Below are 25,252 nucleotides of genomic sequence, written 5' to 3' on the forward strand. Positions count from 1 at the left end.
GGCTTCCATCAATTATTTCTCTGTGATCCTCAGCAGGTAACTGAACAGACCTCTAGTCAATAGCCTTATATGCATTATCCAGGGTGCTGTATGCAGCAATAGAACAGCTTTTAAAATTTTTATGGAGATCTACAAATCAGGTACAGGGGGAAAAAACCCACGCTCACTTAACAGTGTTTTACCCAAATTTAAAGCTATCTTATTTATCAACACAATCAAAGTACAAACAAGGAGCTCCAACCTCCACTCTGTCTCCAAGAGTGATTTTGAAATTAAAGACTGCATGAGGTTGCAAGCCATTTCTGGGGGAAATATCCATTAAAAGGTAAGCACTATTGAATACCCCTCTGCCTGCAGTTTTACACAAGAGATGTCTGTTACCACTATCTGCATTGAAGACCAGGCAGTTTTGAAACCCTCTAAAGATCGGGGCCTGAGACTTCTCACAGTAATAGAGATGGTAATTACTCTGGCAATAGCAAAGCTGCTGCGGAGAAGACAAGGCCCCAGAATCTGGAATTCTATCTTCAGTCTAGCAGTCAGCTCAGCATTAACCCATAAAACCATGAAAAAGCCAGGAGAGGACCACACAGCATGGTTTTTTCTGTTTCTGTTTTTCTTTTTTTTCCCTTAACCTCGTGGTTAAAATGAAAACACTATACAGATAAATGAATCAAGCACAATGAAACAAAATCAAAATAAATCAGAATAAAAGCATGAAAAATACAAGACCCATAAACCCATCATAGATTTATTTTACATGAGTTATTACGGTGAAAATCAGGTGGTGTAATTAGTTTCTACGTCATTTCTGCTATGTGTTTTCGAACCACCCTTAACTACAGGTATCATTAAAGTTAAGGAATTGCTTCTTTTATGAGGAGAGAAACATTTGCAGCTCTACAAACCACAGACTAGCCATCAGGGAAAACATACTAACATCTGAATTTAATCATATGTTCCCTCCATCTAAACGAACAGACTTCAGAGAAGTTTAGTACCAATACAGTAGTATCAGTTCAAGATGTGGAAAATACTCTTGTGGTTAAAATATACTTAGATGAAATATTTCAGAGAGTTTTGTAGTTGAAACTGCCATTTTCATATGCCAACCTTCCCCGAGATTTAAGTCAGTTCATAAAGAAAATGAAAACAGTTTTTCCATCTTCTTTGCTCTGCCCAATTTTTATTTGCCATTTGCAGGCATGGAAAAGAAAGTTGATTTTGCAACATGAAATACTATGTCTTGCAGATTATTGAAAGGATCATTACATATTTCTTCCTTTTTATTTCCTTTTGCTAGTAACACTCTTCCAAGCAGTAACTATATTCTGTATAACTGTATCTTGACAGCAGATCTCTACACAAGTCAACATTTAAGGTATAATCCATGACATTTAAGATCTGCAAGTGCTGTTCCTACCTGATGATGATCCTACTACTTATTATAGCACACTCTGGTTCTATAGAAAGTGGCTGAATAACTTGGCTTTTTCCAAGAAAGGATAATGTAACACTTCTGTATTTCCTAAAGATCTTTCAATCCATGACATAAAATAAAATTCACTATATATCTGCATGGTAATAGGATTTATATAGACTGTAAATCTCTTTTCATCTCCTTTTAAAATACTGATTTCATGATTTTTTCTTAAAAGACTAGGCACCAAAAATATCTTTCTTTGAATATCTCTGAGCTCTCTCAAAATTTGACTTTCAAAAGCAAAGCAGTGAGACTGAGTGAAACTGGTCTGTGAAAAAGCAGAAGGCGTCCAAGCAAATATCTTGGCTTTTGTCTCTCTAATCGGAAAAAAATCTATGGCTAAATCTACTTGGATGTTTGGTTATTCAGCTGATAAATTTCAGCTCTACATTTCTAGGGAAACCATGAAACTGGAGAAAAAATTATGGGAAAGCATATGTGCTGGGGCTGGAATCCAACCCTTTGGGAAGCCAGCACTCCTCCTTATGTTTTTCTGCAAAAATACTAGTTGAAACAAGTCCAAGAACTATTTCCTAAATCTTCTCATTTCTAGGGATTTTCCTCACAATTTAACACTCTCCTATTCCAAGACACTAAGGCTGTGTTGTCTTCTGACAGATGTCCAAATTCCTAAGCTTACTCCTTTTCTGAATGTGCTCTGAAGTCCAGAATGATGCTGTCTGCCAGTGGACCCTCCTTGTACACAGAGTCACAATGGTTTGTGTCAACTAGAATATTACTAAATGGATCCCAGCTACTCCTTTGCATCCAGGAATGGTTTCATGCTGGAGTTAGCACTTTTTGAGCAGGTTCACTATCTCTATGGGGAAAAAAACATTAACTGAATAATCCAAAACATCATGTATCTCTAGAAAACTGCAGAAATGCAGCTTTAATTTTTCTAAATCTAATTTCTGAAAGAGCAGCTCTGTCTCTTTTGGTGTTTATCTGAATCCCTGAAGGAGTCAGTGCTCCAGTGAAGATGAGATTGATGACTTGATAAAAGTGTAATCCAACTAAAGAAAAAGGTTCATCACCACAAGTTTCAAAAATTCCTAGGATCATAGAGAAACCAAATGGCACGTACATAACAACGACAGATGTCCTTTCAATGCTGAAATTTTAAGTTAAAAAAATATCCTTTCTGGTTTGAAAAAGCATCAAAGAAACTGTCAAGAGTTTCTTGGATCAAATTCAGCTCTGAAGCAGCTCTTTATTTTACAAGGAAGATTAACCAGATGATGCAGGACATTCACATTTCTTTGATTCTTTTGACATTATTCCCTTTGGGATTTCTCTGATCTGTTTCACAGGGCAGTTCTGCTTGAAACACCTGAGGAGTGCTTATGCCAAATATAATTCCTCCACAGGATAGGAAAGAGCTTCTTCTCTCCTACTGACAATCCCTTTGGAGACTGCTTCAGACCTTGGCTGGCCAAAGACAATAGGTCACAATGGAAAGAGACACTTAGCCAAAGTTTCAGGGAAGTTTCTAGCCCTGAAAGCAGAACTAAGAAGAAATGGAAAGGACAGGAACACAGTCTATAAAATCTTAGCTCAGCTGTCAGGTATCCAAGGCTGGGAGCATTTTTGTGGTTATTGTTATGGCCAAACCTCTTCTATCCTGTGACAATTCACATCTCTTTCTGAAAGTATTGCAAAAGAAAAAAAAGTTTAATCATTTTATAAACAAAGCATTACAATGTCTTATCTTAAATAATGCATCAATAGCCTGCATTGTTTAAGAATTCTTTTGATAATTTTTGAAAAATTTAGAAAAATTTTAAAATCCCAAATATATCAGCAACTTTTTTTTTGTTAAAACCTATATAAAGTTGTGGGGGAAAAAAGGGGAAAAAAGATACTGTCCATTAAAGCATAATCTCTTAGTTGTTTTCTTTCTAGCATTTTCATTTCTGATGGACAAGATAATAAAGTAAAGCAAACCTACAGCCTGTATCTTAAGATAATTTTCATATCTTTACTCCATTCAGTCTTACCACACCAAACAGAGTAAAATGTAATAGCATAAAGTTTACCACATTTTTACAAATGTGAATATTTACTTCAGTTGGACTTAAGTGTAATTTGGTTCTCAATGCTATGCTTTAAATAAAGGGGTTGTGTAAACCAGAAGCAAAATACATAGCAGAGGAAGAAAAGTAAAAAGTAAAGATTCTAGACAAAGGAAGAAAGAAGAAACAAGAAGAAACTAAGTGAAATTAAGTGAAAAAGTATATAGCACAGATAAGAATAATCTGTACTTTGACCAAACATCCTATATGCAAAACCTATGCTGATCCATGGAAAAAAAAACCAAAAAAAACGAAGAAGAAAAAAAAAAAAAGTGGATATATAGGTAATCTGTATGTCCCATACTGATTTACCTACAGCAACGTATTACATATATTTTTGGGATTACAATTTAGTCTTTTTCACACTAATTGGGAAACAGAAAAAGCCCATCTACAAGAAGGGTCAGAGTACAGGCCTCCCAGCCTGGCCTTTACAGGTCAGATCATCCAGAGTGCCATCACACACCACAGGACAAGCAGAGAACTGGATCAACCAGTTGGATTCCCACAGGGTTGGGTTTCTAAACCAAACATGGGTTTAGAAAAGGCAGGTCTTGATTCACCAACCTGTTTGCTTTTATGACAGTGATATGCTTATGAGCACCGTCTACGTAGATTTCAAAAAAGCATTTGACACCATCTCAGGAATAGTGTGGCGAGCAAGAGCAGGGCAGTGACTGTTCCCCTGTATGCAGCACTGGTGAGGCCACACCTCCGAGCGCTGTGTTCAGTTTCGAGCTCCTCCCTACAAGAAAGGTACTGAGGTGCTGACGCATGTTCAGAGAAGGGAAACAGGGCTGGCAAAAGGTCCGGAGCACAAGGCTTATGAGGAACAGCTGAGGGAGCTGCAGGTGTTTAGTGTGGAAAAGAAGGAGTCACAGGGATGACTTTATTGCTCTCTACAACTGCCTGCATGGAGGGTGTAGTGAGGTGGAGATTGCTCTCTTCTGCCATGTCTCAAGTGAAAAGATGAGAGGTAATGACCCTAAATTGTTCAGATTAGACACTAGAAAAAAAAATTTCACTGAAAGAGGCATTGGAATATGTTGCTCATGGAGGTGGTAGAACCACCATTCTGGAAGCATTCTAGAAGCAAATTATGTGGCTGAGGCACTTGAGGTTGCGGTTTAGGGGCGATTATCTGGTGCTAGGCTAATGACTGGACAAGACATTCTTTTTCAACCTCTATGATTCTGTTACTGTCTGAAATCTGATGAAAAAAGACCCTCCAGAAAACCTCTCCTCTTCCATTAAGAATTTTTAAAAATAGAACACAAACAAATCCAATCCTTTGGACAAAATGAGAGAATTATTTTTATTTTCTTCTAGAACATTAAACTCTGCTGTTAACACTGTACTGTTGTCAGCTTATTCTTAAGCAGCACAATTCCTTGGCACCTCTCACAGCATTTCAAATCAGTTGCATAAAATCCATGACAGTTGACTTCAGAATTTGGACTTTTTATTTGGTATGGAAATTCTCTTGCTTATATTAGATGTTTGGGCAACTTCTGTCTCCACTAATGGAACAAACAGTATCATCCTTGAAAAAGCTACTGAAATCGAGCTGAGTCAGTGTGTTATACTTTAACCTTGGCAATGGCCCGTCTAAAATTAATGGATACAGTTTGGAAGATTAAGGCAACAGTTGTCTTCTCTGTTTAGAGTAAGACCACATTCTGCTCAGATTTAGGAAGTCGAAGCACTATCTTGCATTATATCACAGAACTTAATCAATAATGTCCTAAAAGACATTCAACTAGACATTTCAACTACATCTTATTTTAGGAAAGTAACGGTTTTTAGTCCTTCATCAATAGATATTAGGACTATCACTGTTCAACAGCCTGGGCAGGTCTTTACATATTTGATAGGAGCAAGTGATCTTACCTTCATTCTAAAATGCTTTATCCCTCAAGAGACTTGTGGGTACTAACAAAGATGCAGTAGGTTAGTCTTCCTAGAAGCATTTTATCATTAGTGGAAACAGAACAAAATTTAAAAGACAAATTTAAAATAGGAAATAAATAAAGGAGTCCTTTAAAAGATAAACAAAACCACTTTCTTTGGCTCCTGCTTTCAGTCAATCTTTTATGACGTCTGTCCTTCCATGCTGCCTACAGAATTTACCAAAGATACAAACTCAGTAGCACAATCACCATTCCTGATAGCCTATGTAAAAGCTGGAGGCAAGTTGGAAACTCTTAGTTAGAAACTCATATTTCTGATGATTCTTAGAAAATAAGTTTATGAGAGTTCTAATATTTATTGTTTCCATAGGCACTAAGCTGTCTAAGGAACCACAGCATTTCCTTAGATTACCCATAGCAATTCTGGGGCAAAATCAACAGAAAGTTTATTAGGAAAATATTGACAAAACCTTTTCAAGTTTGATCACAGGAAGCAAAATTTGTCTAGTCTTACTGGCTGATATTTACTTTTGCCAAAATAAAATGACCTGAAATAACAGCATGATGGCAATACAATTATACAGCATAATCAGATTGCTTATTAGTACCTTAAAAACAAACATTTCTTTGTTTCCGTGATTACTCCTGATAAATACCACAGATTTGCCTCAGAATGTTTTTTTCCAGCAATAGAACATTAGTAGTGAGAACCAAAATCTAGTTTTATTTCACTTATTCCTTTATCTGTGTTTTTCAGGATTATGCTTACATAACCTATTTTGTTATGTGGCTTACACATAAAATGCTACCCAAAAACTGGAGTTTAACATAATGAATAAAACAGGAATGTAATGAGAATGAGGAACAATATAAGCAAATTAAAATGCTGGAAATCAGCAGAAAATGCAGCCCCAGGATTAATGAGTACTGGATTAATGAGCTTCAGCCAAATAAAAACTTTCACAAATGGAAAGGACTCGAGGTCTCCTAAACCTCATCCAGAATGCTTCTATCTGAAATAATCTTTCTTCTTTCCCTTCTTCCCTCCTCAAAAAGAGACAGATTCCACATTCACTTCTGCTCCCACATCCATCCCAGAAAGCCACTCTTTTTGCCTTTTGTTTCTCTGTATGAAGAGCTAGGATCTGTAATGTCTACCACTTTTTTACAAGTTTTGAGCTGTGAACAGGTGAAGGCTTATTGACGCATGACACCTTCTGTATATTCCTGCAGGTTGTCTCATTCTAGAGCATTCCTGAGTTGCTGCACATTTCAGCTTCTGTTTTATACTGGAAAAAGTGATTCCATTTGTAGTATCAACATCTAATATCAATGCAACACTGCTGAAGCCTTTTTTCCCCCCATCCCAAACACAAAATCGGTAATTTTTGTAATTGTGGAAACATAAAATTGAAAACAGGTAATTTTTTTTTTTTAATTTTATTTCTTTTTTTTATCATGTGCCCTGCTCCTCTATTACAGCAATGCAAAATGGTGATTTGAATACCTGGAGAGTTTTGTATCAGCCAAGACAAACAAAATCACTGTCAGTTTCTTTTAAAACAGTATCTGAATAGGATATATTCTTTCATATTTCATACTGAAAAAATCAGATAGTTACTACTACTACTTTAAACTATACTCAATGCATTTTCTTTTAGCCAGGCATGTTAAAGCAATTAAGTTACTTCTGAATTCATTTGCTAATCTTGTATTTAATGTTTTGCATGAGAAATAGCACAAGCAAGTGTATGCCTAGAGACACCAGTGCACACAGTCGTCACACACATTTTATCATCAGTCCCTTACCAACTGCTTGTGCAACACTGCCAATTATTAGGAACTTATTCTGAAATGGCTACTCTTCCTCTTTCATCATGATGGAACCTTTTAGCAAACATAGTTCAGTGTTTGCTGAGAATGAGTTTAAAATTAGCTTATCCATTGTTACGTGTCTTTCCATCATTGTTAAATAGCTCCACCATCCCTTCAGGGCAAAAAAATAATCTTGTGGGGGAAAAAAATAAAAAAAAAAAAAAAAAAAAAAAAGAAAAAAAAGAAATTGGTTATTTGTGCTTACAAAAATAAGCGTAGATGCATGTGTTGCAAATCTGAAAAATAAGTCATTATTTCTCTACAATCTAAGAACTTCATAAAGATTTGCTCCCATCAGTTGCTCAGACATACTAGATACAACCATTTTTAATCAAAGTAATAAGCTAGCTGCTATGAAGAAATAATTAAATGTTTAGATGGATCTGGGATTTACTAGTACTTATGGAATTCTCTGAATGTTACTTTTTTCTTTGTGCATCCTTAAGACATTGAAAAGGTAGAACACTCTTGCCCTGCCATTTCAGCAATTCAACTTGTCAAATCAATTGCTATTAGATTACAATTGTTACAGAAGACATCTAGGGCCATGCCACTTGAAACTTCTCAGTAACAGAAGACAGCTCAAAACATTTTAAAGAAAAAACCTCTTATCTGATCCACTGTAGAACTGTCCATCTGTAAAGCTCCAAATGCAGAATAATCTAATTGCAAATCATATCATTTTAACAATCAATGCAAAAATCAGTTTGTGAAGATTAAAACCTGTTGCTTGCATGAAAAGAAGGAAGGCATACAAACTGGTCTCAGCAACTTGCAGTAACAACCAGAAAGCAAGTACTGCAGAGCATAAAAATGAATGCAGAAAAGTACTTTCATGAGAGATTTTTAAGATTTTAACACTGACTGCTTCCATAGGCAATGATATGTAAGTGGAGAGATTTACAGTAAAGTGACAGTACACACAGCAGTAAACAACCACTTTGAATTTTAGTAGACAGTCTCTGAAAATAATCATTATGAAAATAAACTATTTTCAAGGCACTTGTTTTAGGAACGCAGTACCATACTATACACTAACTGCTTAGCAGAGATTGTGTCACTGTAACCCAGAATGAAATAAATTAGTTTTGGAAGATTCATGCCAAACTGTTCTGTGATGTTATCAGAGCAGTAATAGTTCATTGTTTTAACAGACTCATACGTAAGATGAAAGTAATTATTACTCAGTCAAGAGTCCAACCATATTTTGAGATGAATGCCATATACATTTCGTTTAAAGAATTAACAGATAGTATATTAACAGGAATCAGAGTGAAATTAGGCCTGTGCCTAATTAACAGTGATAACTGAAGCACATAAAACACTACTGTAAATGCAGAGACCAAATGAGTGTATGGAAGAAGAATGGCTTATCTAATTCCTAAATGAGAGTGAGTCTGAGCTTTGCTGTTGCCTTTGATAATCTGGTATCCAAACTTTTTAAATACTACTCCTTGCTGGTGCTCCCTTTGAAAGATGATGTAGAAATGAACAGAGTAGCCTCATAATGCTTTTATTCATTTTCTTTGAGACTCTAATACTGGAAAGCAAAAGGTCCATCTCAGTCAATAACTGGACAGTTTGAAAATGAGAATATGCTGTCACTTCTCCTATCAGAAACAACTCTGCTCAAGACTAAACAGGATCTTGCTAAGATGGGCCTTAAAAAGATCATACTTCTTCATAAACAGCCTCAGATACAGACTTACAAAAAGTAAAGCTTAATGAACAGTCTGAGAAGCCCCATCTGCATAATATTACTGTGAATTACAGCACAATTCAACCACCAGAATTTTTCCTCTCCTTTTACAGTAAGTGAAAAAAATAACAAAAGGATTTTCAGTTTCTTTTTAAAACAACTAACAATGCAATGCTGTTTTTCAGTGAAAGGTTTTTTGACAAAAGAAATGCTTTCATTGATTACCCTGAATTATAAATTATAGCTCTCTAATTTTTCCTCTTATAAATGAATACTCTTGACAATCTAGCCCCACATGTCAGAAAAAAAACTGAAACATTTATAATGGAAATTTAATTATAGTACAACTTTTGCTAGTCATCATTCCAAAGTCACCCATAATTATGCTCAGGTCATTTAAAGTTATTTTTTTAATTTACGTGGCCAAACGTGCCAGTTACACATTGGTTCATCCTCTCAAATTCAACACTATACTACAGTAATTAAAAAAATTACTGATTTTTTCAACATTTTTTAGGCTAACTGCCAACAAAACATCTGCAGAAATAGTCAAAACAAAGAGCAACTGACAATTTGATTTTTGTTTCCAAAGAACATAAACTTCAGAAATGAAGTAGTTGTTCATAGAATTGAAAAGGCACTTCTGCATGTCAAGAGTAAACACTTATTATTACCTTTCTGCTTTACATGCATTTTTCCATACAATAATTCTAAAAGTTAACAGTCCACTATAAACATGATTTTCTACTGCAAAATTTCAGCACCAAAATGCCTTCAGAGAGCTTTTTGAAAGTACCGAATAATGAAGTAGGAAATGAAACTGAATTCTCCCTTTCCCAAAAGAAAGCCCTTTTCTCTCCTTCCAGGAAATGGATCAAATTTAATGAAATGAGTAAGCATGGACTAAATGCAGGGATAGTTGTTAATATATTTTAAATAATAAGAAGGGTGCTGAAATCATGGTATAAATTAAAAGACAGCTAAATGCAGACATCAGAAGCATAAATTTGAAAACGGAGTTGTTGAAACTATTTGAGAAGGCTGGGCATACTGAAATGCAAGAGCCATAAATCATTAACTTTACTGGCAATTAGATTTTAATCTCCACTATTTGTCTTTTAACACAGTACCTCATGATAATCCTAAGCAAAGCCTTTCCCAATTTTATTTCTTTTTTCTTCTTAGAGATTTAAGTTAGTATTTCTTTGCTGAATTCTTTACAGTAATTTTTTTTTTTTTCTTCCTGGGCAAGAATTCACTTAGCTATGTAGACATAGAGTAGGGAAAAAAAAAAAGAATACAGAGCAGCTTTCCTCACTTATATGTTTCTGGCCTCTTAAGAGTCCAGAAGAATCTCAGCTCCATGGGGATGCCCCTCTCTGCCTAAACAACACACTTAGCAGCAATTAGATGGATCATCAAAAAACCCTCTTTTTTTACAGCTATAGAAGCTGAGGTCTAGTGCTCTGTGAACTGTCTCAATTTTGGTTTTGTTGTAAACAGAATTTTGATGCACACTTGCTCACCATGAGAGATCCTTGGATTGTAGGACAGAATTACCTATTTATAGCACTGCAACAGCCTAGTACTCTGAAGACAGAGTATTTTTTTCTCCAAAATCAGGATATCTCTTTACCAGGGTCTGCCCAGATTTCAGGTCTCAAACATGACACATAACCTACAGTGTTGTAATTGAACTTCTCATAAAAAGGTATTATTAAAAAAGCCAGAACTCAGACACCAGCTTTTCTTCCTGGGAACCTTCAGGAGGTTAAACTGAATTCTGCAAATGACTCTACCTTTGCAAAACAAACAGATCTGCAAAGTCAAAATGCTTCCCAAGTGCTGAAAAAACCTGGAAGCACCTGAATAGTGTAGTTGTTCATTTTCCTTTGAAGTGAGGTAAAATTAATATAACATTCTTTCTAAAAACCTTTGATAATTATGTTTTTTGTAATTTGAAAAAAACCCCAAACTACTAAAACGTTTAAAAAACTATAGCATCTCTGTGTTTCTACATCATTCCTGGATGTTTCATGCTTCATAGATACTTCAATAGAATTGTGCAGTTATGTGCTTTTAAAGCTGGCCAAAGCTGCTGGGCAAGATAGCATACGGTCTAACAGTCTCAAACAAAAGAGTGAGCCTTAAAATATTAAAACCAAGGAGCATGCCTGTCTGTTCATCCATTCCCATCTTTCAACACCCTTTAAAACCACTGGCAAATTTTATCCAAATAACTTACTTAAAATTTAAACTGATTTGACACAGTACTGCCAGAATTTAATTCCAGAAGATGAGCGAGCCAAACTAGTGCCCCCGTTCAGGAGGCTCAGGGCAGACAACCAGAAGTCTAACATCAAATACTCCATTTGATAACAGATTTGTTGTTAATTGGGTGCTCCCTCCTGCCATAAAGGTCTGTCATAAGGGAAAATGTGATTACTTTCATAAGGTGGTGATATTTAATATCACAGATGTCTATGGTATATCTTATTTTCCTGATTCTTAAATCAAAAGGAGTTATTAGACTTGGCTCAGAAGTTCTTTTTTTTTTTTTTTTTTCTTTTAAGCAAGAAACCTGCCCTTTAGAGCCTAAATTCTCTTTGGCCATAGGGTTGATACGTTCATATGTATATATGAAGGAAAAAGAGATGGGGATATATGTGTGTGTCTGTATATACACATACACACTCCTTGGCACACACAATAAGTTATTCTTTTAGACACAAAATGAAGTAAATATACACTGGTCACTTCAAATGTATAGAAGATTTTGCTTTGGTTTTGGATAAAACCAAGTCAGAGGAAAAGTCGTACTTTGCTGTTTCATTTGCTAAAGCTTTTGCCAAAGGATTAACATAATTCAAAATGAAGTTTGCCTGTGAGTGAAAGACAGTATGGTATAACTGCATATGAGAATTGGAACAGCTTATGTAAAAATAGGCCTCAAAAGAGGGGAGAAAGTGCTTAGCATAAAGTTGGTAAGGATAAATTTCAAGGCACCCATGAAACTTCACTGAAAATACACAGAATGCCCTTTCCTGTTATTTTTAATTGTTATAGTAACAGAGTACCAATGTATTCATTTAAATCTGCAGTAATAATATACTTCTGAGAAGAGATATTCAAAGCATCTATGAAACAGCTTGTATTTAATTTGTTCAGAATGGAGTAATACTAAGGAATGCCCTGTAAATACAGAATTTTTTGCAAGTATTTATTATTCACCACTTTCATTAAAGCTGCCCACATGGCAGTCTTTTATTTATAACCAGTATATTCCCAGCTTGCTGGGTTTTTCTCACTCCATAACAAGCAGTTCTACCTGAATTGAAGTTGGGTACGATAATTGTTTGAGTGTTTTTGAGCTTATCCTTGTAACTAACAAAAGACTGCAACAAAGACTGGAGATGAAGATATGTCACAAGAGAAATCATATTATCTAGTTTTCCTTAAGGGTCATTATGTTTTATTCACATTGCCTCCACCTGGCAGATGTGAAATTAATAATTTTGCCCCTCAGGTCTGCTCTAAGTTAGTGAAGGTTCATTTGTCTCAAAGAACAGGTTAATTTCTTCCTCTGCAAATGTTTTGAAATGGGAATCTGTTAAAGTGAAGAAACAAGTCACCATTTATATGACTGCTTTTCACACAATCAAAGACATGGCAGTTATTTTTACATACACTCTTGTTTCCATCCGTATATTAACCCAGCTGTAACTGTCAGGAAAGAGTCCCAAATGTTTCTCCTTATTCTAATGTGCAGCTTCTCAAAACAAACTGATCTGATAGTCAGGTTTCATGCTCTGTGTCCTTACCAACACTAGACTGTGTCTATATTCCTCTCATACTTCAGCACGTGTCAGAAAGAGCCAACAGACCTACATACTTGCAGCAGTTTTCCTGTCCTCTTTTTTCCCCTCCCCTTCATGTGGTGGAGAGTGAAAATGTTCTAGTTCTCAAGTGAGATCTCTGGATGCTCTATCTAACCAAAACCTATTTATTTAGGGACCAATGGAGACACGGAAGTGCAGCTATTAATAATTTCTATATAACGCCAGTTCTCTTGGTTGCCAGTATTAGAAGTTTTTGTGTTCACAGGCTGAAGATTCACTGAATGGAGAACGAACCTGTGATTTCTCCTGCAAAGGGAAGACACATTTGATATGAAGGGGCAGATACTCTCATGGTGTTTATTTCCTAAAAGAAAATGTTCTGTTTTCGTTATGACTGGCAACCACAAATCTAGAGAAGCAACTAGAACAATGCAGGGTAACCCAAACTTTTGTCTGTGATAAAGTCTTCCATCACACCATACCTCACTGTTTACACAGCTTCAGACGAGGACAGGAATACAGTGAAAGATCATGATCTGCATATTAAAGCAGAGTCTAGGAGAATTTAACAAACTCCATGGTGACAGCTTCTCTTTCAAGATTCTGACAGAAATTTGGAATCACAGAGTAGCTGAGGTAGGAAAGGTCTGGTTCATCTGGTCCAACCCTCACTGTACACCACCCTTGCTCTACCAGTGCCAACTACAGCATCTTGTCCAGATAACTTCTGCGTATCTCCAGTGCTCTTTACTCACTTACAAAACCATTTCACCACAGAAGGAGTTTGGGTTCATCAAGTATGACTTCTTCCCCTCTGTGAATCCATGCTGACAACTCCTGATCATGTTTTTGTCCCTTGTATTCCTGGAAATGGTTTCCAAGATTGGTTGTTCCATCATCTTCCCAGGGTTTATGGTGAGACTGTGGGAGGAATTTGGATTATCTGGGTTTTTCCCAACCCAAGATTCCTGATAACACAAGGGGAAGCTGTTCTGTAACAGGGCATCAGAGAAGTCATCTCAGTAAGCAGCACCTTGGGCACTTGTTTCCAGGCAAGTGGCTGCCAAAGAAGAGCTTTCATACATTAATCAATGCTGAAAACCATTTGTGTTTTCTGAAGGTCCCCTTCCAAGAAGATGACTTTCTGTTTTGTTTCCCCATCACAAGTAAGTGACCAGTGATACAGACACACACATGAACATATATATCTCACTATGCAGTATTTTCTTGGAATTCTACTAAAAACTTTCAGTTTATCTCCTGCACATCTGAAAGCTGCAATTCACCTGCTACAGTGCAGAAAATCCAAATAGCTTTTACCCTTAAGAGAAAGTGACCTTATATGAGACAGTTTGTTTATCAGAAAGGCATTAGAAAAAAAGAACAATACAGTAGGATCTTACTTCCATAATAAAACCATAAATAAAATGTAAGTTCACTGTGGACTCTAGTTATGATAAATCAATGCAACTTTCTACTAAAGTTTATTACAGTTTCAGGTTAGGAATGGAGATATCATGGCACTTTTCCATAGAAAATAAAATGGTGCAATATCTGCACCCTACTCCAAAGGGTTCAGGTGTCTCTGACCTGAAGTCTAGCTCTCATACAACACAGCTGCAAAAACCTTGGTTAAAACTTCTGAAGAAAATTACTAAGAGAAAGAGCTGTGGAAAAAAAATGCAGTATGGCTGCAAGTTGACATTTTCCTATGATCACAAAACTAAGCAATGTTAAGACTCTGTTACTTGTCTGAAAAAATCCTGAACCTCTTCATAGGCAGCTCCCCACGGTATAGCAACGAGAAGGAATAACTTAATTCCCAGCGGCACTAAGATCGTTCCTCTTTTCTTGAGACAAAAAGGTCAAGAGATTGAAGTCGTGAAGGACAGAGAAAAGCAGCTGCCATTTCAGCCTAGAGAAGTTCTTAGGAAGGAACTCATCTTTCCTAATAGTAACATAGAATGGGGAAGGGCATGGGAATCAGCAGTAAGCACCACTGAGTTTCAAGAAAGGCTAGGGTAGGGACACTGACAAAGGGAAAGATTAACAAGAGAATTAATAACAAAAGAAGGTGGGAGGTTGCAAAACAGGGAAAACCAACTGCAAAACTGACTTATTATTCAGAATGTTGTGCACAAGAAGATACAGACTGTCCATTCTGTAGGACCTAGACAGTGCTCTATGTCAAGGGGCAGGATGTCAATGGTGGCACTGAGTACTGTCCAGCATACCTGAGCACGCTGAATTTAAATGCAGGGTTCAAGACAGTTCCTGGCCTGTGCCATCTGCCCAGAGATATTTCTGCCTGGTGCAACCTGATGCAGGTCTGAACTGATCAGAGGGAAGAGGATACTCATTCTATCAGTGTATTCCGACACATGTAGATTTTTTTTTTTCACAATGCCAATGGATGCCAATGAGCAGCACAGAACTAGTGAAATAATTTTGACACCTTGGAAGATTAACCAACTCAATGCAAAGCAATGAGCGAACTGAGAAAAACAAAGATTATTCTTTTTCAAGAGAGGGGATTTAAAGAGTTCCTCTGCTCTGTTCTTCCAGATTGTAACAAGCCTTCTAGGAGTACCAGACATTTTACAACAAACCTGCAGCAGTGTTTTAAGAGCTCAGTTGTACTGGGAGTAACAGCTTTCCTCCTGACAAGCTCAGGTGATGGGATAGAAGAGACAGCAAAATCAACGATGTTAATTAAAACATTCCTGTTACTTCATTGTATCAAAACTATTGGTTAAATTGACAGTGATTGTTTTTGCAAATACTCCAGGGTTGTAATTGTGTCTTAGCACAAAGAAGTAGAGATCTGACTGTTAAAAAAACTCCACAGTTTGGGGATAATTCATCAGAAGATTCTTTTATTTATTTTTTAAATTTCCTTAAATTACAGTGGAGTTTTCTGGTTCAGTAAAGGAAAATATGCTAATTTTCAGAAATTATGCCAAATGTCACAGTGAAAAAAAATTATGAGAAAAAGAAAACAACTTTCCCTAGGGGGCCTTAACAATCCCCTCCCTTAGCAGGAGGGAGAATTTTATTTTAACTTTTCTTCCTAAGGTAGCTGTCTTTAAGGCATATCTATTCACCAGTCGATGCAAGGAACAACATAAATTAGAAATAACATCTCCTAATAGAGGGGCTATGGGAAAAAAAAAAAATTTGCAAGAGCTCATTTAACAATTCTGCATTATTCAGGTGTGCTTTAACTGGGGCACTGTTTCATCACCAGAATGCAGAGACACAGACCAGATCAAGATTTGTATCATGAAACGAATGTCAAAGACAAAGCATGCTGCAAAGCCCTGAAATAAATAAATCTACCCACAGAAATACTGATACGGTGTCATGGTTTGACATGGAAGTGAATTTTTTCAGGAAGTTGGGTCAAACCAATCAGTGGTCAGGTTTGGATATTGGCACCTGGAGTGACCACTGAAGGTATGGACACGCCTCTGAGAACACAGGGGGTTAAAAGCAAGAACTCCCAGGAGAACTGTCTCTTTGGTTCCGGTCGTCAGAGAGTGCAGACTCTCCCCTGCCCAGCCACGGGCTGGGTGGGGGAGGGGAAGCCATATGGCCTGGTCAAGGTAGACCAGGGGGTTGAAGTACTGGAACTGAGCCAGCTCCTGCGGACAGAAGGGTGGAGAGAAACAGAGATGCCTTTGTTCCGCCCCCCCCCAAAGGGAAAGAGACAGAGAGCCTGATGGCACCTGGAGATTTGCCGGCAGAGGAGGAGAAGGGGGGGGGGAGGTAGGAAGAAGATGGGGAAGATGCCCAGTGTGGGAGTTGGGAGTTCTGGGCAGAGATTTCAGCTGTCTGGGGAGTCTGAACTCTTAACCCTATCCTGGAAAATGAAGGCTTCGTAAAATATTAATCCTCCTCGATTTATAGTGGAAGAGAGACAGTCTGGGACCTGAGATGTTAGAAGAAGAAATTTTTAGGTGGGAGGAGATGATGGAGTAACTTTTGGCTGGACTTTTCTTGTTAGCCATAGACTGAACCAAATTCTCCTGCAATAGAGACTGCATTTTAGGGGGATACAGTGGTGACCCAAGGAGACCTGCTTCAGCGACTACCAGCACAGAAATACAAGAACAGAGAAAAGCTGAGGAGGGAATGGTGATGCCCTCTGTCTTCAGGAAGAAGATGATCTCTGTTCCTGGACCCTTGGCCCCAGGGGAAAGTGGGGGGGACTGTAGTCCCAAGATGAGAAGCTGAACTGTTGTATCTTTGGGTCTGTGGCAAAGCGTCCTTAAAGGAGCCCTATGAGCAGTCTGTCCATGCACGGTGGTGAGAGCACTGTGACATGGAAAGGAGAGTGTCACACTGGCAGATTTTTCTCTGGGTGGTTGCCATGTGTGACATGGAAACACAGGAGGTGGCAACTGTGTTTCCTGGGGGGGGTCAATGGTGCAAGAGAGACTCCTCTCTCCCTTGATGGACTGAGTATTGATTATCTGAAGGGTGGCAACTTGATCAGGAATCCCGGGTGATGTCTCAGTGTTGTTGTTTTGGAAATTGGGTGGGAGGAGGAGTGTTTTGGAGGGTCTTCATCCTGGATTTAGTGTGTGTGTCTTTTACAGTAGTAGTAGTTTAATAAAGTGGTTATTTCTCATTTGTTATTAAGCTTGGGCCTGCTCTGCACTGTTCCTGATAACATCTCACAGCATTTCTATTACGAAGGTGCATTTTCATGGGGGCACTGGCATTGCGCCAGTGTCAAACCATGACATATGGATAAGAAGAAACTACAAAACACAGTCTATCTTATTAATCCTTCAACATATCTACTTCACTTTTACTATGGACAGTTCCACTGGTTTGGGGTCAGATTGGAACAATCAGGAACAACAGTGATAGGAAAAGGGGAAAGAGTTTCAAATTGGAAGTAGGGTTAGATCAGATATTAGGAAGAAATTCTTTACTGTGAGGGTGGTGAGGCAGTTGGAACAGATTGCCCAGAGAAGTTGTGGGTGCTCCATCCCCGCATTCTGTATTCTAGGTTCACAATATCATATGAGATGGTTGTGGGGAGAGGGAGCTTTCAGCATAGGAACAGGTGATTTAAATTCCTGACAACCTGGGAAGGCCTCCTTTTCACACCTTTAAATGAGAAAACCCATTCTTTCTAAGTCTGACAGAAATGTGGCTCACCATGGCCAAAATCCATTAAACTACTTCAAACCTGAACTCCACATTCTAGGTTAAATCTAATCCAGACCTCAACGTAATTCTTTGGCTTTCTGAGAATTACACTGAAAGAGCACTTGCATTATGTTTCATCAAAAGGAAACAAAGCACTTTCTGAAGTGACAACTGCTCCAGTGAGTATGATGCACCCAAGTCTGGAGAGATTTTTTTTCTTTGCATTCTAATTATAGATGCTTTTATTTAGTAAAGTTACTGATAAGACTTGTCTATTAGAAGCCTCTGAAATCTCATTTTGCTAAAATGAAAACATATTTCAAATGCTTTGGAGAACTATTAAGATTATTGAATGCCTAGCATACTGCTTCAAGTCTCCAAGTGGTTCACTATCTTCCCCTAGGGAACAGGCAAGCAGCATGCAATTATCACAGTAATTAAAAAGGTGCAATGATTCTTCTCTTAAAGACTCCTGTTTTATTAATTCTATGGTAGGCTTTGGAGACTGGCATTATTTTACTCCTACCCAGCTTAATTATACCGTCATTAGTTTATCAGCATCTCTTTTTAAACCCTTGGGCCAGTTATTAGCATGTCACTTGCTAACAGTTAACCAATAACCACTACACCTTCAAAGCAGGGTCTTCTGCTATAAAAAAAAAAAAAAAAAAAAATTTGTACAGACAGATTTAATATCATCATTCAATTTACATTTTTCAGTCATTTAACTTTCTGCTTCTAATTTAAGAATGTTACTGTTTAGCTTAATGAAAACACAAATAATTCTGATGTATTACAAGACACTACCAGGTAATAAAACACTTCCAGTACACACTGGTTTATGAAACTGAATGCCTGTTTTAATACTCAACAGTATGTACCACTGAGAAAACAGAAAGCAGATTATATTCTTAAATATTAACTAAAACTGCGGATATCACTCTCTACTAAGTCTGGTTAAATTTCCCTCACAGCAGCCTGTTTGGCACTGCATTTTGGATTTGTGACGAATCCAAGACTGGTAACACAACACAACCCTACGGGACAGGCTCACTTACACAGCACCCAGTACTGCATTACTACCTGATTATACAAGCAGATGAAAAAATCATTAGAAAAACTTTTTAATTTTAAAATAACTGAAATAACTGTGTATTAAATATGCACTTACCTTGTCTAGACAGACATTTTACATTATTATGAAGGGCACAGTGACCCAGAAACCCTCCTGAAGGGAACTATACTTCATTTTTATGCTCCACTTTTGACTAAGCTGAAGTTATCTTAGCCTAGTAGAGAAAATCTTATAAATACAAAATACTTAACTTTATAATTTAGCTGTACTGCTTTTGGGTACTTTTCATTAAATACTTTTTTCCAGTAACAGGAGGAAGAAAAAATGCCAAAAATAACATCAGAGAGTTAGTACTTGTATAAGTTTGCATCTTCAGAACATATAAGTGGGATTCTGACAGCAACTATATTTCATTTTGTGTTTGACATCACACCAATTCAATTCAACTGAAATGACATTTACTCACTGACAGGTGGCCAGGTGACTTTACAAAAAGTATATGCAATGGAAACATATTTTTTCTGTTGAAGTACATAATTTTTTGAGTTCAAAAGGCAAGTAAGACTAAGTAATTCCTTAAAAGCCTAGGAACAATGAGCTAATGCCCCTTGCTACTCCCATTTTCTCTAGCTACACTCCTGCCTATCTTCCACCACCTTTACAGCAGCAAAGAGATGATTCAAAATATTGGGGGAAAATAGTAATTACCAAAGAAAATCCTGGTCACAGTATCCTCTATTATTTTCTGAGTGGCTAAATCCCAAACTACTATCACTGCCAGTCTTACTGAAAATTATCCTACAATTGCTTCTGTGTAATAGGTGAATTTTGTATGCTGTTACAATCAGAGGTCAACTCTATTAATTATAACATCCAAAACAGGGGCCAAGATTGCTACAACGCACCAGAAATTGCACTATCTCATTTAGTCAAGAGACATGCTGTCAGTCACTCAAGAAAGCGGTCCTCTGCTAAACCTCATCTGCTAATTGAGACTCAACAGTGAATGCTTTTGCAGTTACCCAGGATCTCTTCCCACTTTATCTACAAGTTTGATACAATTGACATTGAAAAAAAAAAAAAAAAAAAGCATGCACAGTCATTATTTCATCTACAGTCTACACTGGCACGGAAGGTTGCTTTCAAGGTCACTGTAGCTGGAAAATGCTAATATATTATACTTAAAACCATTCAGTCTTAATTACTGCAACCTACTGGTTTAAGACAGACAGTAAAAACTGCCAGTGAATTAACTTATGTCTTCAGCCCTAGAAAGATGCTTACAACTTTCCTATCACCTTGGAGTACTCACCAGCACATTTTGTTCTTGTTTTGAGAGCTGGGCCAGGAGATCCTGTTCCTCCTTCACCTGGTCTTGTAAGTAACACACTGATTTCATATTCTGTATCAGGATCCAGGTGCCCAATCTTATAGCTTGTGGAGTCCACGGGTTGTATGTCATACCAGCTTCCACTTGAAGTTCGATACTCAACTTCTCTTTGGATAATAGGTCCATCCCCATTGATGGAATTGGCATTCAGCTGTATCCAGAGGTAAGTTGCACCAACTGAGGACAGCTGAGGTGGAGCAATGGGGACTGGTGGCTCTGAAAAACAGTAAGGTATGATAACAAGCTATGATTACACTTCCATTTTTTCTACTTCTAAAACATTCAAATAAGCAAGGGTTTTGTACTACATTAGAGGTGACTGCATAAAAACATGGATATGAAGAAATCACCACTACAGTTGATTTATTTTCATTAACTGCAATATTCAGATTCATTTGCTTATGCAGTTGGAGATTTTAACCTGAAGGTTTTGGTTTAAACCTCGTAACTTCGAATCAGGTGCAAATGGAATTCTATTCACTCAACATTCCATGGCAACTCCCAATTTAAAAAGAAAGATAATCTCAGGTTTTCTCATACAAATACAGTTCATTCTGGATATTAATATTAATCCTACCCACAACTAATGTTTTCAAGCTATTTATGTTGTAGTCCATCCTTACACATAATGAGAACAGAAATTTCTGCACAGAAACAAAATGAGTTTTTTAAATAATTATTTTTCATGTACTTAAATATTCAGCCTTTATATTTTCAGACTTCTGTGTAAGTGGAGTAAGTACAGTAATTTTTCATATTCTATACTTCAGTTAAATGAAAGCTGGGGGATTTCTTCAGTTTTTACTAGAGATCTGTTTCTACTTCATGTAATGGCTATTTTCACTAACTACCACATAGAAAGGGTACTCTGTATCACAGAATAAGCATGCATGTGATAACCCGATAGTTTGGATTCTGAAGATTTCAAAACTGACCAAAGTTTTAAACTCACTTTAATTTACTCTGAGATGGGCATCTTATTTTAAATTAGACTGCAGAAATAATTTGCAGACATCATCTTTTTTTTAAAGGTAAATAACAAATTATTTTTTCCCTACTGGTTAAATTACTCTGCTTTTTCATGCATCATATCTGTCAAAAATTCGCCTCCTGCTGGTTAAATATATTCAAGTAGAATGGAATCAAGCCATAGTAATAAGACACTATTTGATCCAATATTCTATTCTATTCTTAACATACCTATCAGCAAACACTGTCACCTTCTTAAGGCTACATAGAATATGCAATGAACACAGGACATCTGTCTTTCCTAAGCTTTCGATTCAGATTTAGCCTCTTCTGCTAACCATTTCCCTCTGTACTGAGATACAGGTAGTCAAACAGACAAGAAGTTGAATTTATGTATTTCATCATTTTGTCATGCTCTTCAAAGTCACAGTTAAAGCAAAGAACATAAAAGAATGAAACAACAGGGAGAAAGGATCTCTGGGAAGCATTCAGTATTTCCTGAGAAATAGAAAAAATGCTATTTTAACAAACACATAATTATCCTATACTATTCCACCTTTTTTCATTTATAGAAAGAGTAACTCAGAGCACTAAGTACACTGAAGATTAGCTGTGCCTCAGATTGATGGTGTTTCTAATTAGCAGGGTACACTTGTATGCAAGCTTCGATCTGTGCAATCTGTTAGCAATTGCTGAAATACAACACTACAAACCAGCAAACACAGGCGTCATCACTGTGTGTTTTCATCTTAACAAAACTAAGTGATTACTATCATGAAGAACACAATACAAAGGGCAACAAACCAGAACATCTCCAAAGATATCTATTAAGCATTACTAATTGGAATAGATATAATAATAGCTATAAAAATATTGTGGCAGATTCCAGGACACAAATATTGTTTAGATATTCAAATCAGCAGTGAAAGCATAGTTTTATGTCAACAGCAATATATGGCAAACTGATGTAATGGCTGAGTTAGAAACATACTGTAGCTTTATTAAAACTATTCTTCCTAAAGTATATAAAGTATGGCTTCATACAGTGATAGTATGTCTGGAAACAGTTCTGACTTGACTCAAAATGATTTAGCATCAATTTAAATCATTAGGCTGTTTTGTGAACCAAGACATGAAATGGAACTTTTATAGAGGATCCTAGGGCATTTACTTAGCCATGCTGAAAGAACAGTTAATTACTTTCAAGTTTCAAATGCTACTAAGGGCTGTTGAAGTGCCATTCAAAATGCAAACTCAGGAGTTAGGTCACTAAGGTTAGTGGTTACACCAATTCATTCCAAATATTACAAGTACTTGAAACAGACAGTATTTTATTGTCTTTTTATACCTCGGGGCATGTTTTTCATTTGGCGGGAACCACAATGAAAAGGTTAATTAAAGTTACATTATTTCAGCAAAGCCTGCATATACTGCAATTTCATACTATAAACATAGTTTAATACCAAAAGTTACCTTCTCACCAGAGATCGAGACTACCTAAAATCAACCTTTCATTACAAATATGATGCTCATATTAAGTGACTGGTTAAAAACATGTGACTCAATTAAGCAGACCCTCTAATACAAACACTGTATAACCAAATATAATTAAATTATTTTAAGACTGAAGTCTGAAATGTATTCTTCTGTCTTTTGTTTTGACAAAAATGATTTTGACAAGAATGATTTAATATTTTTAGGATGCTGAGGAGTTTGAATCACTTAGGTAAGTATCACACTTGCAGCACAACTGTCCTTTACTAAAAGCAGTTTTACTGGCAGCCACTGAGGTAGTCTCAATTAAATAACATGCAAATTAATACCTTTATGAAACAGTACAATAGACTTGATATTTCAGCGCTGTGTATGTTCAAGGAAGGATTTTCAACTGACAGCAGAAAAAAGTTTGTAGCAGTAGCTATTTAGTACAATGACTTAGCTTAAAGAGGAGTTCTTCCTTGCAGATCTCCTCCTGAAGCAAGTAGACAAATATATTCAGTACTGTGAAGCCCTTTTAAACATAGGTTTTTAAAATAGAATGTTAACTGAAAAAAAAAAAAAAGAAGGTAAGTGAATCCGTATTTCAAATTTTATGCCTTTTAGACTTCAAAACTCCTCTTGAATTCTCTGACAAATGACAATGGGCACAATCCCTTAGGGAAAGGAAACAGTGGCTACCTTACAAAGTCAGAGGTCTGTAGGGGACAGAAAGCTTTAAGCAGGTGCTCTCCAAGTCACTCTACAGAAATAGATAATTTGTATTAAATATGAGGAAAAGACAGACTTTATGATAAGGAGCAGCCCTTCTCTTACACAGATAATAAAACCAAATGTAGCCATACATGAATGTAAACTATTTATTCTTATGCACTTTTTATTAATTGAAAACACACTTGAAACTGCAACTCCTTCATTTAAACTGCTTTGTTCTTAAATTACACAGATTTTCCAAACATTTTATACAACATCTTAACATCTTTTACTCTGCAGTTCTTATCAAATTTTAATTGGGAGGAGAAGGCATCACACTGAGATGCCACTGGAAATAATATAAATCTCTAAGATTTAAGTGAGTTGAAGAAGACAAAAATAGACATTTCTTCTCAGCAGCTCAGGAGCACTATCTTGAAAAATGATAAGATCTACTTCCTAACTTTTTGGAAATGCATGAATGTGTGTATGTTTACCTTCTCTTCTTTTTTCCCCTCTACAAAATCATAGAATCGTGTTGGAAAACAGCTCCAAGATAATGCAATTCAACCTTTGACCAAACACCAAGATGCCAACTAAACCACGGCACTAAGTGAATGTTTTCAGGGATGGGGACTCCACCAGCTCCCTGGGCAGCCCATTCCAATGCTTAACCATCCTTTCAAGGAAAAAATTCTTCCTGATGTCCAACCCACATCTCCCTGGCAAAGCTGGAGTCTATGAGCTCTTGTCCTCTTCTTTGTTGCCTGGGAGAAGAGGCTGACCCCTACCTGGCTATGACTGCCTGTCAGGCAGCTGTAGAGAGCAATGAGGTCCCCTCATCTGGGTATGCAGCTTTTTGTTCTTGCACTCCTCACTATCCACGTTGTTAAATCCATCACCATTTTACTCTCAAAGTGCAAGGATCCAGCAAGATGGAGAACTGTATACTAAAAGCACACAAATGGTAAGCTCATAGGTCTTGATCCCTGTGCCTGGATCCAGCCTGCCCCAGAGGAGCTCAGATCCCCGCTTGCAATTAAATACTGTACACTGTATTTAGAATTTTGGGGGAATTTGAAAGATGAACTCAAGGAAGTCCCAGGGTCTTGCTGGGTTTTATTTAGCAGTTTGTTAAATAACTGTATTTGAGAACCTATTTTCACAGGAAGAGAAAAATAGCATTTTTGACATAACTAGTACCCTCCTGAAAAAATATTACTGCTTCAAAGTCCACAGCCTTCAGGCACTTTCCTATGGCAACATCACTAAGATGGATGAACTGTATCAGCTCTTCTATGTGGAGGTTTTCTCACCAACTCCAGGCTGAAGCACACACCCACACTGAAAAATACAAGTCTCCAGTCAGTTTGCCAAAAAATGAACATATGAAACTGGACTTCATTATAGGAATTGTTGGGCGACAATAAAAATAAGTCCTAATGCCAGCACTGTTGGTAAAAAAAAGGGGTACAGACAGTGATGGATCCAGCATGAAAGGTTAGTTGGAGAGAGCAAAAAACAGATGCCAAGTATCTGTGTATATTTAATGCATGAGAACAACTGATACCACAGGAAAGTAAT

At 37.0% G+C, this 25,252-nt stretch overlaps 1 protein-coding gene across 6 annotated transcripts in view; it reads right to left on the bottom strand.

The window, feature by feature from the left end:
- The window catches only part of PTPRM (protein tyrosine phosphatase receptor type M), a 445,924-nt gene that overhangs the window by 251,194 nt on the left and 169,478 nt on the right, over positions 1-25,252 (bottom strand). For all 6 annotated transcript variants that reach the window (XM_053945623.1, XM_053945606.1, XM_053945597.1 and 3 more), the window contains exon 7: positions 20,432-20,725. In XM_053945623.1, coding sequence (XP_053801598.1) covers positions 20,432-20,725 — 294 coding nt within the window. The remainder of the gene's footprint in view (positions 1-20,431; positions 20,726-25,252) is intronic.

This window comes from Vidua chalybeata, chromosome 1 (genome assembly GCF_026979565.1).
Source record: "Vidua chalybeata isolate OUT-0048 chromosome 1, bVidCha1 merged haplotype, whole genome shotgun sequence".
NCBI lineage: Eukaryota > Metazoa > Chordata > Aves > Passeriformes > Viduidae > Vidua > Vidua chalybeata.